General features: G+C 55.3%; 1 protein-coding gene across 4 annotated transcripts in view; it reads right to left on the reverse strand.

The window, feature by feature from the left end:
• Positions 1–273: 273 nt before the first annotated feature.
• TMEM184B (transmembrane protein 184B) overlaps positions 274–16,725 on the reverse strand; it is a 44,526-nt gene continuing 28,074 nt past the window's right edge. For 3 of the 4 annotated variants that reach the window (XM_032492233.1, XM_032492235.1, XM_032492237.1), the window contains 7 exons: positions 10,312–10,402; positions 9,736–9,811; positions 6,943–7,034; positions 5,935–6,104; positions 5,291–5,485; positions 3,646–3,666; positions 274–2,729 (listed from right to left, as the gene is read on the reverse strand). In XM_032492233.1, the coding sequence (XP_032348124.1) occupies positions 2,488–2,729; positions 3,646–3,666; positions 5,291–5,485; positions 5,935–6,104; positions 6,943–7,034; positions 9,736–9,811; positions 10,312–10,402 (887 nt within the window). In that variant the 3' untranslated portion in view covers positions 274–2,487. The remainder of the gene's footprint in view (positions 2,730–3,645; positions 3,667–5,290; positions 5,486–5,934; positions 6,105–6,942; positions 7,035–9,735; positions 9,812–10,311; positions 10,403–16,725) is intronic. The other variant, XM_032492234.1, reaches the window with a different exon arrangement.

Here is a 16,725-nt window from a genome sequence, read left to right on the forward strand (position 1 = left end):
CCACTGGCCAGGGAAGGGGGAAACGCTATCCAATGGGGCCCTGGACCCCAATTTTTGCCTCTGGCAATGTGAATCCACCCCCCCAGCCTACACCTACGCCCTGGAAGGAAGGGGGTTTCCTAGGACACCCTTGCCCACAACCACTAAATCCACCCCCAGACACACACACACACACACACACACACACACACACACACACACACACACAGAGCTGGGGAAGAGGAAGGGAAAAAACCTTACCCACAGGCAGAGGAGATTTCAATACAATCTATATTATCTCATATATATATTTCTTTCTCACTTTATTTGCTCACTTCTGTCACGCATTTAAAATGTCACAGAGACCAAAATAGAGCGGCTTTCTGGTGGAACTCATGGCAATCATACACGAGATACAAAACTAGGGGACTCTGTCTTCTCATACGTCATACAATTAATTTTTCAAGTATTTTTTATGTACAAAGAGCTACTCTATCAGGAAAAAAAAATTAAAAAAAATAAAAAGACAAGGTAGGTTATGCATCCTAGGAAGGAGGGATGGAGTGGTCAGGCACGCGATCCCAGCCCCATCTCCCCAGGGGCAGCGAGCTCCCTGCCACTGAGCCCCTCATCTCCCCCACCCACCATGCGAGAGGGCTGGTGCCGCCGGGGCAGGCAAAGACAGTGGGGCAGGGAGTCAGCAGCACACTTTGGCCTGGAAGGAGAATCACAGAAACAGATTCATGAAAGCAAACGGTGGGGGCAGGCCGGAGGTTCTCCTCAGACAGCCTGCACCTACCTGCTGCCTCCAGTACCCGACAGGCAGGCCTCTGTGCCCCCCACCCCTCAGGGCTGGCTTGGTCACAAAGACCAAAGGAGACCCAGGAAGATTGCTGGGAGGGAACCCCTCACTGATCCTTGGGGCAGTTCAGTCCAGGAGTGACCAAAAGGGAAGAGATTCCACGGTGACGTTCTGATGCCACAGGGCAGGGCCCTTCTCCCTCACCCTACCCTTCCTCCAGGCTGTTGTAGCCCAAAATCACGTGCTCTCTGGGTTTCCAGCGATGGGACACACTGCCTGTATGAATATGCACTGTGTCCATCACAAGGCTCTTCCGAAGAAAAGTGGCCAGAAAGGGCTCCGGCTCTGGGAGGCTCCAGGTATATGGGCATGGAGGCGGGTGAGGGGAGGCGACTGGTAGTCCTGGGGCCTGCCCTGAGGCCTGCCCAAGGGCACTTGGCCCAGCACTGCAGGATCCTCTGAGTGCTAGCAGCTTAACAGGGAGCCCCCAGGGAGTGTCTGGGACAGACCGAGGGCCTAGGGAGGGGAGCTTTCATGTGTGACTAAGGCACAGAAAAGATGGGCCATGGGGCCAGATGAGGCAGGACACCAGGCCCTGTGTGGAGACGGGGCCAGGGAGAGGAGTCTGGAACCACTCCCACCTCCTGGCTCCCCACCGCTGCATGCCCCATCCCTCCACCCTCCTTCCCAGCAAGGCTGTGCTCCTCTGGAAGCTGGTCTGAAATGCAGAGACTCAGACCCTCCCCCTGAAGCAGGAGGGAGAAGCCCCAGGGAGAGACCGGGATCCAGCAGATGCTGATCGCTCAGCCTGACAGGGAGGTTTGGGAGCCACTGACCCTTTGAGCAGCTGGGAAGCAAGGGCTCTCCCCAAAACACTCTCAAGAAGGACCCCAAGTGGGAGGGCAGTGTGGGATGCCAGCTGTCCTCAGCAGGCCAGGAGGAAGGGGCAGGAGGCGGGCAGAAGGTGCAGCCACAGAGAGGACACTCAGGAGCCCAGAGACCCCTGCCTTGTGGGGCTTGGAAAGGCCACAACCCAGAAGAGGGGCCCACTTGCTCCCGCACACCCTTCCGAGGTGGGACCCATGGCTCTTGATGTCTGGCTCTGATCCTTGCAGCATGCCAGGCAGGCCTGGGTCAGGAAGAGGGTCCACAGAGAGCATCTGTGTTCCTTCCTCCTTCCTCCTGCCCAGGGTGAGGCTAATCTAGCATCAGACAAGGGTGGACAGAGAGGGAACAGGCAGGTAAGAGCCCAGGTCAGAGTATTGCACGGTGTTTGGGGGAGGGGCTGTAAGTCTCGTGGGGGAAGGGCTGAGAAGGCTGCAGCCGCTGGTCCACAGCACAAGCATCTGGGCCTGGGCACGGCTGGTCCCAACATGCCACCACCTCAGGACGAGCTGCAGGGGCCTGGGAGTCACTCCCAGTGTCCTCTGCCCCTCGCCCAGGCAGTAGAGCCTTGGCATTGTATAAATATTCCTGAAGGCTCCTGGGTGAGCCTGGGCCGGCCCCTGGACGAGCCTGGGCCGGCCCCTGGACAGACAGCATCTGGCTGTTCCTCTGGAAGCGATATGTGAGTGTTTCTGGTCCAATAAATTAAAGGGCAATGCCAAAGCTGTGCCCGCCTGCCTCCCGGTCCGGACGTGAGGCTGGAGGTGGGGCACACCCTGCCCGGGGCCGAGGCGCCAGTCTTTCCCCACCAGCAGCCGCACCTAGAACTCGTCATCGGAGCTGAGCAGGAGAGTCTTCTCGTTGTCGCGGGCACCGCTGAGGCTGTGGGAGCGTGAGAGGCCGTGCGCGCCCCCGCGCCAGGTGGGCCCAGGCTCCAGGGTGGACTGCTGCGTGTACTGCTGGTAGGCGGGTGAGAAATTGTGGATGGCGTCCTGCACGATGTCGTGCGGGTTCATGGTCTCTTTGAGGCTGCTGGAGATGCTCTTCATGGGGGCACAGCGGCCTGCAGGGTGGGAGGCAGGGGGGCCGTGAGGGGCAGGGGCAGAGGGGGCAAGGCTGCTTGGCCCCAACCCTGGTCCTGTACCCCCCACCCCAAGGCTGTGTCATGTAACCAACCACTCCTGGGACACAGTATGGGGTCTGAGATATGAGAAGGGACAAGGAAAGAAATGGTTCCTTTGGCTGGGGTGCAGAATGGAGCACAGCCCCACAGGGAGAAGGTAGGCAGCCACTGGGGAAAGTCTGGCAGGTGGGAAGGGAGCTGGGGTGGAGGTTGGCACCCTGTAGGCGTTTTCACAGAATACCCTGGGGGGCCAGGACAAGCTGCACGCTGACTGAGGACGGGCAGCGTGGGTGAGGGGGTGCCCAGGCTTCAGGGAAGCTGGCCCATGCCCCCCTCACCTGCGGATGCTCCCTTTCACTCTGAGGAGTGGGCCACGGACCCACAGCGGAGCCGACGTCTTTGCTCTGAGAGGGCGGGGGTCACCTGCATTGAAGTGCTCCCCCCTAATTCCCTAACTGTCCCCATGGGCTCTGGGGGTAGAAATGGCCCAGGCCTCAAAACCGAGATACAAGAGGTGAGCCTGACTCTGGCCCCAGGTCTTCAGACTCAAACTTGTATGCTCTTTCCACCTTCCCACTCTCTGCCCAGAAACTAAATGTCTCGATTTCCCATTAACAAGTACTCTGCCCTCAGACTGCGCAGGGCGTATTCCAGAACAATGAGAGACCAGGACGGAAGCAGGCAAGCTCTATGGAGGGCAGCCCTCGGTGGGCGGGTGCTCTGGGTTCTGCCACCCAGGGGTGCCTGTGAGGGAGGAGACGGGGACACAGAGAAGGAACTAGGGGGAGACGCATGCTGATGATTGGGACCAGGACTGACGTGCAGGACAGACGTGCAAACTGAGAGCAGAACCTACCGTAAGGGCCATATGTCGGCACTGCCCGCGGCCAAACCCGGGGCAAAAGCAGGGCGGGGGAGGGGGAAGGGAGCCAGAGAAATAGAGAAGACAAGAGACAGCTGAGTGAACACCACGCGCCCACCACCGAGGCCGGCACCGCACCGCACACCCTGCCCGCCCCGCCCCAGCCCTGCCAGCACTCAGGAGGACCCAGCTGCCCTCTCAGGGCCGGGCAGTGGGGGAGGTGTCCACCTAGGAGATGCCTGTGTGGGGCTCACACTTTCTTCTGGTTGGGGGACAAACAGCAGACACCCAGAATGGTGGTTGGAGTTCAGCCTCTGCACCTAAGTAGGGACCCCCACCCCTGCTCCTCTTTAGGCTTGGCTGGAATTGCTGGGCCGGCACCATGTGCTTTACAGGCCTCACAACACTTCACAGAATGTCACGGAGTGGGTGGCTGACTTGTGCAGACCACACCACAGAGCCAGCTTTGCACCCAAGCCTGACCGGAGGGCTGAGAGGGGCCTGGCGCCTCGGTTAGCGGGTGGACCACATGCCCAGGACCAGCAGGGCGGTGGACAAAGGCGGGAAGCAGCTTTCCCTGGCTGAGCTGGGCTGGCATCTCTGCTAGAGCTGGATTCCTGGCCATGCTGTTTCTCACTGGGGGTGGATGTGTCTGGGGGCAGTGGGTGGGAAGACAGCCAGGCGCCCTGGGAGAGCCTCTGCAGGGCCAGCAGTACAGATACAATGTCTTAAAGCCTGTCTTAAGGGTGCAGAAAGAGTTCTCAGCCATGGCCTCAGGCTCTAGGCACAAGGGTGACCTTCCCAAGTGCCAACAGATATCTCCCTCAACACTGGGTGGGAGTCGCCCAGATCCTTCCAACTGGCAGCCTGGCGGGACACAGGTGAGATAGGAGCAGGTAGAGGTGAACCCTGGCCAGCACAGCGCCTGCCACTAAGTGTAGATTCAAAACTAGAAAAAGTGCCTCGAGAGCCCAGCCAGCAAGTGTGTTGGGAGAACAGTCAGGTGCCAGAGTTGAGAGGCCTGGAGAGCAATTCAGCCACATGCCTCCAGCAGCCTCAGGCATTTTAAGGCCTCTTCCCAACCAGGGAAAGAACATGGCAAGTAAGGTGGGAGGTGGGGGGCCAGGGAGCCCTGTGCCGGCCAGGATGTCGCTTCTACGCTCTGCTCAGCACGCCGCTCCCCAGGGCCTGTGGTGGGCACAGGTGGGGGGCCTGGACAAGTGGGTCCCTCCTCCAGCCACAGGGCAAGGGAGCTGGCAGCAGCAGAACCCTCGAGTGGACATGTTAGACAGGAGGCCCTCCTGCCCCCTCACTGGGTAAGTTGTTTCAGGCATTCCTGCCTCCTCTTCCTCATCCCTCTAGTATCCCCTCTCTGCCCAGCAGCAGCCAGAGGCATCCCCCAGACCCTGCTTCTCCGGGAGATAGATGAGTCTAGCTTCCAGGACCCGCTGTGTACACACACACACACACACACCCACACACACCCTTGTGACAGGAGACAGGGGAGCCTTGATCTCTGTGGCCCCTTTCTTACACATAAGCCAGGGATCTGTCCCTGCAGGACCCTGGGAGGCAGGAGGGATCCTGAGGAGGGGCTGGGGAGCACTCTTCCCGCTGGTCTCAGGACCATGGCTCATACCTTGTGCGTCCAGCCTCTTGTCGGCATAGACCTTGTAGGTGAAGGCATGCCGCAGGGCCAGAGCTGCAAAGAACATCTCCACGCAGATGATGAAGTCCTGGTAGCCAGCAGCCACTGTGCCCTCACCCACTGACACTCGGGCCGAGTGAATCTTGGGGATGGCCCCACACTTCTCCAGGATGGCCAAGAGCATGCCTGGAGGGGAAGATGTGGAAAGAGAGGCATTGACATCTGGCCCCAGAATGGACCCCCTTCGTGGTCTCCCCTCCTCCATACAGCCCGCCAAATGACATGCCCCCAGGAGGATGGAAGCAGGGTCCACAGTTGCTCCTGTTGGGCAGAGAGGCTGACACAAGCCAAGGCCTCAAGAAAACCCCATCCCTCCAGTTCCTGGCTGATAACACCAAGACATCACCTCGAGTCCCCATCCATGAAGCAGTCCCACCAAAGCTCATGGCTCAGATGTCACAGCCCACAGGTGCTCAGTGGACAGAGGTCCCTTGAGCTCCAGGCCAGGATCACCCAGGGACAGCCCCATGGCCTCGGCCCTAGGGTCACTGGGAATGGTGAGCAAGAGGAAGGAGACAAGGCTTAGGAGACAGGGAGGCACAGGCTAGCCTCACAGGGGCTGGGAGGAGGCTCACCTTGCCAGAAGGAAAGAAAGATGACAGACTTGACCATGAAGAACTTGAGGACAGGGCTGTAAGGGCTGAGCAGCTCCCGGGTGGCGAAGTAGAAGAGGAAGAGGGCGTAGAGGGCCAGGCTGACCGAGACGTTGTAGATGATGGTCACGTAGAGGTAGCCGCTGGTGGCACTGTGGGGACACGGAGCAGTCTCTGGCTTGAACAGACCCTCCTTTGGGACAAGGACCCCCCTGCCCTTTGCCCTGACTATATGCCATCCCCATGGCTCTCAGCAATGCTTCCCGAGCCACCAAAGAGAGGGGACAGGTGATCAAAGCGGTCGAAACACTACAGGGAGCGTGAGGGTGAGCACCAGCAGAGCAGGCCGGCCCTGCCACCTGCAGCCCTGGTGCCCATGCTCCTGGCAGAGGACTCCAGGTATCCTCTGGGGCAGGGGCCGCAGCCTGATGGTCAGAGTGACATGCACCTTGGCTCTGCTCTTCTCACTTGAGCCAAGTTACATCCCCCACTGAGTCTGTTTGCTCACTGGCCCCTGGGGGCTGCTGTGCAAGGCATGGGTACAAGTATGTGTGAAGCGCGTGCAAGCTCAGGGCCTGGACACGCGGTCACTTACATTAACCCCAAAGTGATGTGTGTGTGTCAGTTCCTACAGGAGAGGAGACTGGAGACGGGCCTCTCAAGGCTCTAACCCTCTCGTGCCCTGCCTTGGGAATAGTCACTGTTCCTTCATGGCCCACCCCCGGGGCACCACTCTGCAGTCTGTACATGAACATGATGGACGCTGAGTGCTCACTCCTGTGCCGGAGGCGGGGCCAAGCGTGATGGCCATCATGACTCAGGGGTGCAGGGAGGCGTGAGGAAGGCCAGGATCAGGCTTGGTCTCCACTCAGAGGAGGAAATGAGTGAGGGCCAGTCTGTGGCCACCCCATTCTCTTAGCCAGGGCATTAGCCTCTGGGCAGGGCCACCCACTCTTCCCCACACACGCCTCAGGCGGACCCGCTGCTTACTCAAAGTCACCGTCCCGGTACTTGCCGAAGGCCTGGAGGACCACGGTGCTAACAGCCATGAGCGGCTTCACCACGCAGAACTGTAGGGTGGCCTGTCGGGGAGAAGGTCAAGGGTCAAGGATGAGCACAGAAACCATGGAGCAAGCACCTCCACCAGCCAGCTGGGCCTGTGCTGGATGCTAGGGGACAGGGGTCGGGGGAGGCCCCATGTCCTGCCCCTGGGGGAACGGCTGCATGAGAAGACAGAAGGATGCGAAGGAAGAATGGCGGAGGAACAGAGGAGCAGGAGACAGAGACAGCGCCAGGGAAGGGGCCAGCAGGAACATCCCAGAGAGACAGGGGCCGGGCAGAGGGAGCAGCTCATGGTGAGGCCCAGGGGCAGAGAGCAGACAAGTGCGCGGCGTTAAGTGCTGGAGGGGGCAGCCGCGGGAGGTGGCCACACACGGGGAGCAGAGGTGGGTGAGGGCCTCCTCGTCCACCCCAGGTCTGGCTCCCTGCACCATGCTCTGGGCCTGGGCCTGGGCCTGGGGTTTATGTCGAGCTGGGGTCTTCCTAGGGATGGAGATGACCCACAGGAGTGTAAAATAGGAAGCTGCCCAAAGCACAAGGTCTGGAGTCCCAACATCTGAATGTGAATTCTGGCCTCGCCAACTACCAGCTGTGGAAGTTTGAACGGATGGTCACTTAGCCTCTGAGTGGCCACTCATGATAAATGGATGTAACCAGCCCCATGTCGCTGGGCCGCTGTGTGGTGAATGAAGAACCAGACAGCACAGGCTGTCCTTGGAGGTCTCCCACATCTGAGCATTCATTAGAGGCCTCAGCTGCTGAAAGAATCCCTCAGCCAGGTTTCCACGTGTCCCTACAGAGGCCCCAGGAAATGCCAGGGGTACCCATGGCGCCCATAAAATCACTGGAATCACCATTCTCTTGAAACCAAACAAATCAAGCCACGAGGCCCCTTTTGTGGAGGTGGGTGCAGTTTAAAAGGCTAAGCTAGTGTGGCTCCCAATGGGGCAAGGACCCCGGAGCATAGTTACCTGTGGAAATCCCAGGTCTCTGCCCCGAAAGGGGCTCCAGCGAGGTTTACAGGGGAGCCCCAGGTGGCCTGAGTTGTGGGGCTGCCAAGAGGTGAGGCACGTGTGGCGGAGCTGGAGGGGCAATGCTGCGGTCAGTGAACCCCACAAAACTCCCCAGGCCCCTACTCTCTAGAAGCGGGACCAGCACGCTTTGGGGAAAGGGAGTGAGCGCTGCGAGCCTGCCGAGAGGCCAAGGCTGCCCTGGGTCAGCTCACTTGGTGTTCTCAACAGCCCCATGACTAAGTACTGTCGTCATCCCCACAGTGCAGCTAGGGAAACTGAGGCACGGAAAAGCTGAAATGCAGGAGCAGCAAACTCTCCAGGAGACTCGGAACCCCAGGCGCCGCCCTGCCAACAAAGCTGCAGTGTCCTCTCTCCCATGGGAAAGGGGTAAAGAGGCCTCTTCTGTCCTTTCCTTTTACTACCTGTCTCTGCCACCTCCGGGAAGGCAGAACATCTGAGCCCATGGGGCTGGGAAATAATTTACAACAAGGCAACCTAGCTAGTAATCTGGGATCAAAACTTCATACACAATCTAGTCATCAAAGAAAGCAGTGAGTCACAGCTGGGCCAACGGCTGGTAAACAACGGCTCTGAAAGGCCCCACCCCAAACCCAGGACAGTTTGAACTCTTTCCCCCACAGGTCCTGTGGGGAGATTTTGAATTTAGAAACACCCTCGGAAAGGATGGTCTGGAGGCAGAACTGGAGCCTGGGACGTCCAGGCAGTGCTTTGTGGGTGTGCCCGTCCCGCGGGCATGGCCCCGCACAGGAGAGCAAGCCAGCCCTCGGGCAGGTCACAGTGATCATGGGTTTCATTTCGCCTCTTGACGACACTGGGTGATGCTGGAGGGGTTGACAGGCCCTGTGAAGCCCCAGAGGAGATTAAGTCCAGGTCACACTGACTGGGTGTGGTGCTGAGCAAGACAGCGGGCTCTGAGCCAGAGCTGTGTTAAATGCTATCTCTCACCTGTTCCTTAAATCATCCCTTGAGATAAGTATCATTATGCTCACTTTATGAAAGAGGAAACTAAAGTCCAGAGAGGTTGCGTAACCTATCCAAGATCACACCGTCAGAGGAGAAGCTGGAAATCAGACTCACGTGGCCAGTCACCCAGGCCCATGGACTTTCAGCACAACACCACACCGCCTCCAGCCGGGCCACTCTAGACCACAGGGAGGGCAGCTCTGGAAACTGGAAGCTGCTGGCCTGACTGCCAGGTGGGAAATGGGGTAAGAGACCAGAGGCTGCACAGAACTGTTCTGTCACATTCTTTAATGCAGAACCCTCCCAGCCTCTAGCCGCAGCTGATGAGAATTTTTCAAACCGAGATTCTAGAATCACCAGGCAATGCCTTGGATTCTCATGCACAACAAGGCTTGGTCAAAGTGAGCAAGAGCCTGGGACTACTGCCTGCCCAGGGCTGAGTCAGACAGTCGCGGGACACCTGTCTCTGCCCCCTTGAGCACATCCTGCCAATGCAAGTGCATCCCTAACAGCTTGGGGAGTGGGTGCTGGGGCTTGGGGTGCCTCGTAGGAAGCGGGAACCCCACAGATGGGCCCTGCAGCAGGGTCCTCCCGGCCCTAGGCCAGCCTTTGCCACTCTTTCAACCAGGGGCAGGATGGCCCCTGCAGCTGCTACTCCAGGGCACAGACCCAGGCTCCTGGTCCCCTGCCTGCAACTCTTGATCAGGGCATTTGCTGGGGTACACACCTGCTTGCAGAACCGCAGGAATCCAATGGAGTAAGTCTTCCCCCAGAGGCAGCATGTGCCATATACACAGCTGGACCTGGAAGAGACAAGCGGAGAAGGGGCTGGTGAGCAGAGAGCCAGGACTCAGGAGGGTGGGGCTGGAGGAGGCCACCCTCCTTCACATTCAGGGTACAGTGGGGTAGGGTGGGGATGGGGCTTGGACCCTGGGCAGTCTTTGAGCCAAGCATGGGGAGAGACACAAGAGAGCATTTCCATGTGCAGCAGGGCCTGCGGGAGGGAGCAGGGTGACATTAGCCTTGGGGTAACAAACCAACTTGAAAGGCACTAAATGTCAAAACTGCAAGAGGGAAAAACAGGCAAACAGGAAAGGGCAGGAAGAGAGAGGAGAAAGAGCCAAACAGGCCCTTCCAAGAGTCCCAGTGAATGGCCTCACTCAGGAAGTGTGGGAGAGGCACAATAGGTCAAGGTCATGGGCAGACGTGGTCTGTGTGACCAGCTGACGCCAGGACAGCTCAGAGAACGTCAGGCCAAGGAAACAAGGTGGTGTGGGAGGCTCCCAGGGGGCTTCATACTCACTCAATGGGCTTCCCTCTGATCTCTGACATGATGGAACTTTCCCCCCCAAGGTATTCATAGCACAGGCTCAGGAAGTTATAGATGACCAAGGCTGTAAAAGAATGTACAGAGAAAACCACTCAAGTCAACAGGATGGATAAACAGATGGTGGAATTCTAAACAGCAACGAAAGTGAAAGAACCAGTCACAGGCAGCAATGGGGGGACCTCAGGGACAGAAGAATCTACATGGTGAATATTCCATTTGTAACTGAAATCAGGCACAGCTAAATCATGCTGTTCAGGGATGTGTACACACACACTGCTGGACAGACCAGAAAGAAGAGCAAGAAAGTGATTACCACCAAATGCAGGACTGCGTGGGGAGGCCGGAGGAGGGGAGATGTGGATGGGTGCGCTGGGGGCTTGGGGAGCCGGCAGCATGCACATTCTGGGGCTCAATGGGTGTTGGCTTTATAATTATTTATTGGCTTTATAATTATTTCTTAGCTTTATGCACTTTTCTGTTTGTGTGTTATAGATCTCAGTTTTATGACAAAGCAAAAATAAAACATTCTCCAGAGAGATCTCAAGAGAAATTCTAAGCAAGAATGAGACAGAACCTTTATGCATTCAACATCTTACTATGCACAGCACTATGAGCTGTAACAAAACATGATAGATGCACAAAATACAGTGTGAATGTCTTGGGAAGCGGGGCCAGCTGGTTCTGAATCGGGACGTGGTTTGACAACCCCCACAAAGACACAAAATTTGCAACAGCAACATGGCACAGTAGAAGTATGCTATAAATGCTATAAATACAGCATGACGTTGTAATTGGTCTCCTGGTCACAGGACTTCTGCTGGGTCAGCAAAATGAAGGCTGCTGCCTACAGGGAAGCACACAGATGTGCCGGAGTGAGCGGGAGGAGGAGGAGCACAGCAGGGGATGCCGTGCAGGAAAGATGCAGGAGGAAGATCGGGGCCTAGAGCAGGGGGACAAGAGAGGCGTACAGCATGGGAGTCAGGCCAAGGGGAGGGTCAAAGCAGGTGAGGGGATAAGATCAAGGGAGAGGCACCAGCAGCCCTGCAGCCAGAGGGCTCCTCTCATCTGATCCTGCCATCCCTGTGCGGCTGAAAGGCCTGGCTCCACTCAAGGGCTTTCAACCAGTCGCTTGGTCCCCACCCACCCATCACACTTCCCGCCCAGCAGCACTAGATGCCCCCTCTCCCTCTGCAGAACCTTGTGCCTTCTGTGCCTCTGCCCTCACCGACCCCACGGCCTGGGCACCCTGCCCTCTACACTCCTAGTACCATCAACCCATTGGACACACCCACCCTGAGAAGTCCCCAGCCACCACCATGGAGGCCAGTGCATCCTCACCCACAAAACCTGCTGATCTGCAGACGCCGTGCAGTCCTTCCCCTCTTCGAGTGTGATCACTGACTGGTGTCACAGGACTATGGCCCCTGGAGAGAGCCTGCTTCTCCCAGGAGCATGGGCCCAGAACTTGGCATGTACTAAGCACACCACAAACACCTGATTGCCTGGAACTGGAGCTCATAAGATCCTGGCCATACATTTGTAGGTAAAAGCTGGCCTTCAGCACCTTGGAAAGGAATATATTTGAGGGCTGGACGCCACCCAGTCACTCTAATCTATTAAGAGCTCATATCTGGGGCTGGGAACAGGGGCTGTAGGGAGCAGCCTGTGTAAACATGACCCAGAGCACCTACCACACTGTATCGCGGGCATCCCCTTCCAGACACACAGCAGAGGGTTTGCAATGTGGCTCTGCTGTGATACTGAGCCAGAGATAATGTGGCATGTGATGTGAGTATGGTGACGGGACAGGGGAGGCCGCCACGGAGGAGGTGGCTCTCTGTGGCTGTTTCCTCATCTGTTAAATGGGGACAGCAGGAGCACCTACCTGGTTAGGGCGGTGTGGGCTTTCTGTGAGTATGCAAAGTGCTCAGAAGAGTGGCCAGTGCTGGGCCATGCTCTCAGTGCTGGCTGACACGGCCACTACTGTTTATCTGCCTGCCTTCCTTAGGGGCCTGCTGTCCCCTGATGGGGCTGAGGATTCCGTGTGCTGCCCGCCTGGCATGGCAGCAGCTCAGGATGTTTGGTGACTGCAGTAATCTCCACTGACTGGGCTCCAGATCACTCTCCACTGACAACTTTGGGGCATCTGAAGGTGGAGGATGAGGGGGTGGGGGGAGCATCAAGCCAAATCTGATGTCAGCCTGCTAACTAATAACCTTTGTCCAAACCAGCCAAGTAGAGTGGCTGTGTCCATTCCAACCTGGGTAGAGCTACAGTGTGGTGGATGGTATCTTCCAAAGGCAGCCACATCCCGTGGCGATGGCACTCCTCTGATGATATGGGGTCTTCTTCTCTCTTCATGCATCTGGGGGAACTGGGGTGACCACAGTGGAAGTGACATCTGATGTTAACATCTGATGCTGGGGTTAGAAAAAGTCTCTTTTCTCTGGCTTCTCTCTTGAGATGCTGGCCCTGAGATGCCTGCCTGTGGACCCAGCCACTAAGCCACGAGGAAGGCCAAGCTAGCCCACGTGGAGAGGGCGTGGGAGGAACCAAGCCCCCCAGCTGACACCAGCATCAACTGCCCGACACGGGAGTAACCCAGACTTCAGGTGACCCCCTCCCCCAGCCTTCAGGCTCTCCATCTGAGGCCCAGGTATCATGGAGCAGGGCCAAACCATCCCCAGCATGCCCGGCCCCAGCTCCTGACCTGCACTATCTATGAACAAATAAAACTAGTCTGTTTTGGGGTAGATATGTACACAGCCACGGTAAGTGGGATGCACATAAAACCACTTCTGGAGTCCCCAGGACGTGCCACAATCTCTCACACCTCCCCTCGGTAGCACATTCTGGTCTCTGCTAACTCCCAGAGGGAGAACCAGCTGAGATGCCACCTCCTCCATGGTGGCCCCCTCTGTCCTGTCACCTCCCTCACATCACCTACCACAGTATCTCTGCCGATCTGTCTGATCCTTCCAATACAAGAGGCAGTGGCAGCATAAAGCAGTAGGAAAGCCGTGGATTCCGAAGCCAGACTGCCCGGGTGTGGACAGTGGTTCCACCACCGGGAGCCGTGTGGTCTCAGGCAAGTTGTTTTGTTTTTTTTTCAACTTGACATATACAGTTTTTTTTTTTAAGTCTTTCCATTATTGTTTATTACAAGACATTGAATACAGTTCCCTGTGCTATACACACGCAGAACACATTGTTGTTCATCTATTTTATACATAGTAGCTTGTATCTGCCAATCCCAATCTCCTAATTTATCCCTCCACCACCCCACTTTCCCCTTTGGTAACCATAAGTTTGTTTTCTATGTCTGTGAGTCTGTTTCTGTTGTGTAAATAAGTTCATTTGTATCACCTTTTAGATTCCACATTTAAGTGATATCATACGATATTTGTCTTTCTCTGTCTGACTTACTTCTGACTTAGTATGATCATCTCTAGGTCCACCCATGTTGCTGAAAATGGCATTATTTCATTCTTTTTTATGGCCGAGTAATATTTCATTGTGTATAAACCACGTATCTTCTTTCTCCATTCATCTGTTGATGACATTTAGGTTGCTTCCATGTCCTGGTTATTGTAAATACTGCTACCATGAACAGTGGGATGCATGCATCTTTTCGAATTAGAGTTTTCTCTGGATAAGCCCAGGAGTGGGACTGCTGGATCCTATGGTAAGTCTATTTTTAGTTTTTTAAGGAATTTCCATACTGTTTTCCATAGTGGCAGCATCAGTTTACATTCCCTTTTCTCCACACCCTCTCCAGCATGTATCATTGGTGGACTTTGTAATGATGGCCATTCTGACTGGTGTGAGGTGATGCCTCACTGTAGTTTTGATTTGCATTTCTCTAATAAACAGCAAAGTTGAGCATCTTTTCATGTGCTTATTGGCCATCACTATGTCTTCTTTAGAGAAATGTCTATTTAGATCTTCTGCCCATTTTTTGATTGAGTCATTTGATTTTTGTTATTGAACCATATGAGCTGTTTGTGTATTTTGGAAATTAAGCACTTGTAGGTCACATCATTTGCAAATAGTTTCTCCCAGTCTGTACGTTGACTTTTTTTTTTTTTAATGGCTTCCTTTGCTGTGCAAAAGCTTATAAATTTGATTAGGTCCCATTTGCATATTTTTGCTTTTACTTTTATTGCTTTGGAAGAGATACCTAAGAAAACATTGCTACAACTTATGTCAGAGAATGTTTTGTCAGGCAAGCTTCTTAAGCGCTCTGTGTCTCGGTCTTCTCCTCTCTAAGCTGGGGATAACCACAGCTCCTTCCTGGCGGGGCTGCTTTGAGGACAGGGGTCAGGGTGGGAGTGTAACGCCTTATCTGTAAGGCTGTGTTCACACTGAACAGTCCATGGTGTTACCTATTGTTTTGTCAAGACTGTAAATACCTTTGCAGGCAGGAACTGAGACCCACCCCCCACAACTACCAGAGGGCCGGGCACTTCCACAATCAACAGGAAGGAAGGAATGAACAGATAGACACGGGCCAGAGCTCCAGGTCTGAGGCTCAGAGAAGCAGGGCAGATGGGTGTGGACCATACTCAGTCCTGAGCTCAAGAAGCTCACCTTCTCAAAGGCTGAGAAGCTGCACCTTCCCCAAGGTGACCAGACTTCTGGTTGCCAAAGACAAAACCCTCCAGAAAAGCCGTAAGGGTCCAAGATTCATCAGCCCCTCTGTCCAGAACCACCAAGCTAGGCTGGCCAGCAATCCACTCTGGGGAAGCATTTGATGCCTGAGCTCACATCTTTTCCTGTGCCGCAACCTACGTCAGCACACTCCCGGACTACGTGGTTAAGTGGTCTGTCCACGTCCAGCTCTGCATTCAACTGGTCAGAATCATCAGATTTCATCCATCTCTCTCAGTTCAGGATTCCTGACCTTTTAACAGTGCTCTGGGGCCAGCCAGTCTGTAAAACACCAATTTGCTGATGGTTTCCGTTAAAGATACATTAGTGAGTCAATAATGATTCTCAGAGAAGCGAGACAAGACAATCTCCTTGAGATGACTCAACCAGCCCACACCAAGACCCACTGGCCATCTGGACAAATCCATGCCCTTCTTAGGAAATGACAGAGCCATGTAAAGCACCACCCCACACCCTGGCAAGAGTGTTTAAAACAGACAACTCAACACACACCCCAGGAACACACACAGAGACATCAGAAGAGCAATAAAGGTTAGGAGTGGGGTTCTCAGCCAGCAGCCTTGTCACCTGGCCACCCTTCTGACCACAGCTCCAGTTCTGGTCCCTTGGAGAGGCCGCAGACACACAGGTGACCAAGGGACCCACAGGGAGCACCCAGAATGAGGAAAGATGCTCTCTCCCTCCCCCTCCCCGCCCTGAAATGAGAACGAATGGGGAGAAAGGTAAAAACCCTCAAGGACAAGGAGATGGCACCAGAGGCAGCAGAAAAGGGATGCTGACAAACGCTCTGGAAGATGCACAGTGACCACTGAGCCCGGGGAGGGGAGGGAGCCAGTGAGAAGCCCAGGAACCTGCAGCACTGGGTGCACCAGGCCGTTCTAGCTGCTGGGGGGGAGGGTGCAAATGGGAAAACTGGCTCCACATGGAGCTCCTTGGTTTTTACTTTCAAGACAGGTTGAGATGGTTCTGTTCTCAAAAAACTTGGCCCAGCTGAGGGCAGCAATGAGGAGACTTGCAGGAAACACAGAGATGAAGTCTGAATAGGAAGGGGAGATGTCCAGGGCCCCTCCCCACCCTGCACACATAACTCAGCCCCTCAGCTCCTACCTCCCAGGCCGGAGATGCGAACATTATTCTCTGAGGAAACAGGCCCAGAATCAGAGCCTGCAACACCACCGCATGAAAAGGGCAGAGGAAACGCCCCCTGTCCTATCACCCAATTGGGAGGAGGCTCAGCAGCTTTAATCCCCATTCTTAAAGATAAAAAATAGCCAAGGACACCAAACATTTGAGGAGAGCTTCTAACCCAAAGGTCAAAGAGCAAAAGCAAACAAACAGATGGAATGAACTCAGGACAGAGATAATGCAGGGAAAAGACGAGAGCTGCAATCAGCATCCCCAGGGAGAGAAGAACCAACACAGAGAACAAGGGGCTAGGGAAAACGAGCGGGGATGGGCTCCTGACACCCTACAGCATGATAAGGGAAATAAAACCCTCAACAGAAAAGCTCGAAGGTAAAGGGTTTTTAAATAGGAAAAAAAAAATTAAAGTTCCTAGAAAGCAGAACAAAAAAGAGCTGGAAAACTGAAGAAAATCTGAAGCTCAATCCTGAATTGCAGCATCCTACTAACAGGAGTTCCAGAAAGGGATAACAAACCGGAGGGGGAGACACTGTCCAAGAGACAGAGAAGAAAGTTTCCCAGACCTTAGGGCAG

The sequence above is a fragment of the Camelus ferus genome, chromosome 12, assembly GCF_009834535.1.
Source record: "Camelus ferus isolate YT-003-E chromosome 12, BCGSAC_Cfer_1.0, whole genome shotgun sequence".
NCBI lineage: Eukaryota > Metazoa > Chordata > Mammalia > Artiodactyla > Camelidae > Camelus > Camelus ferus.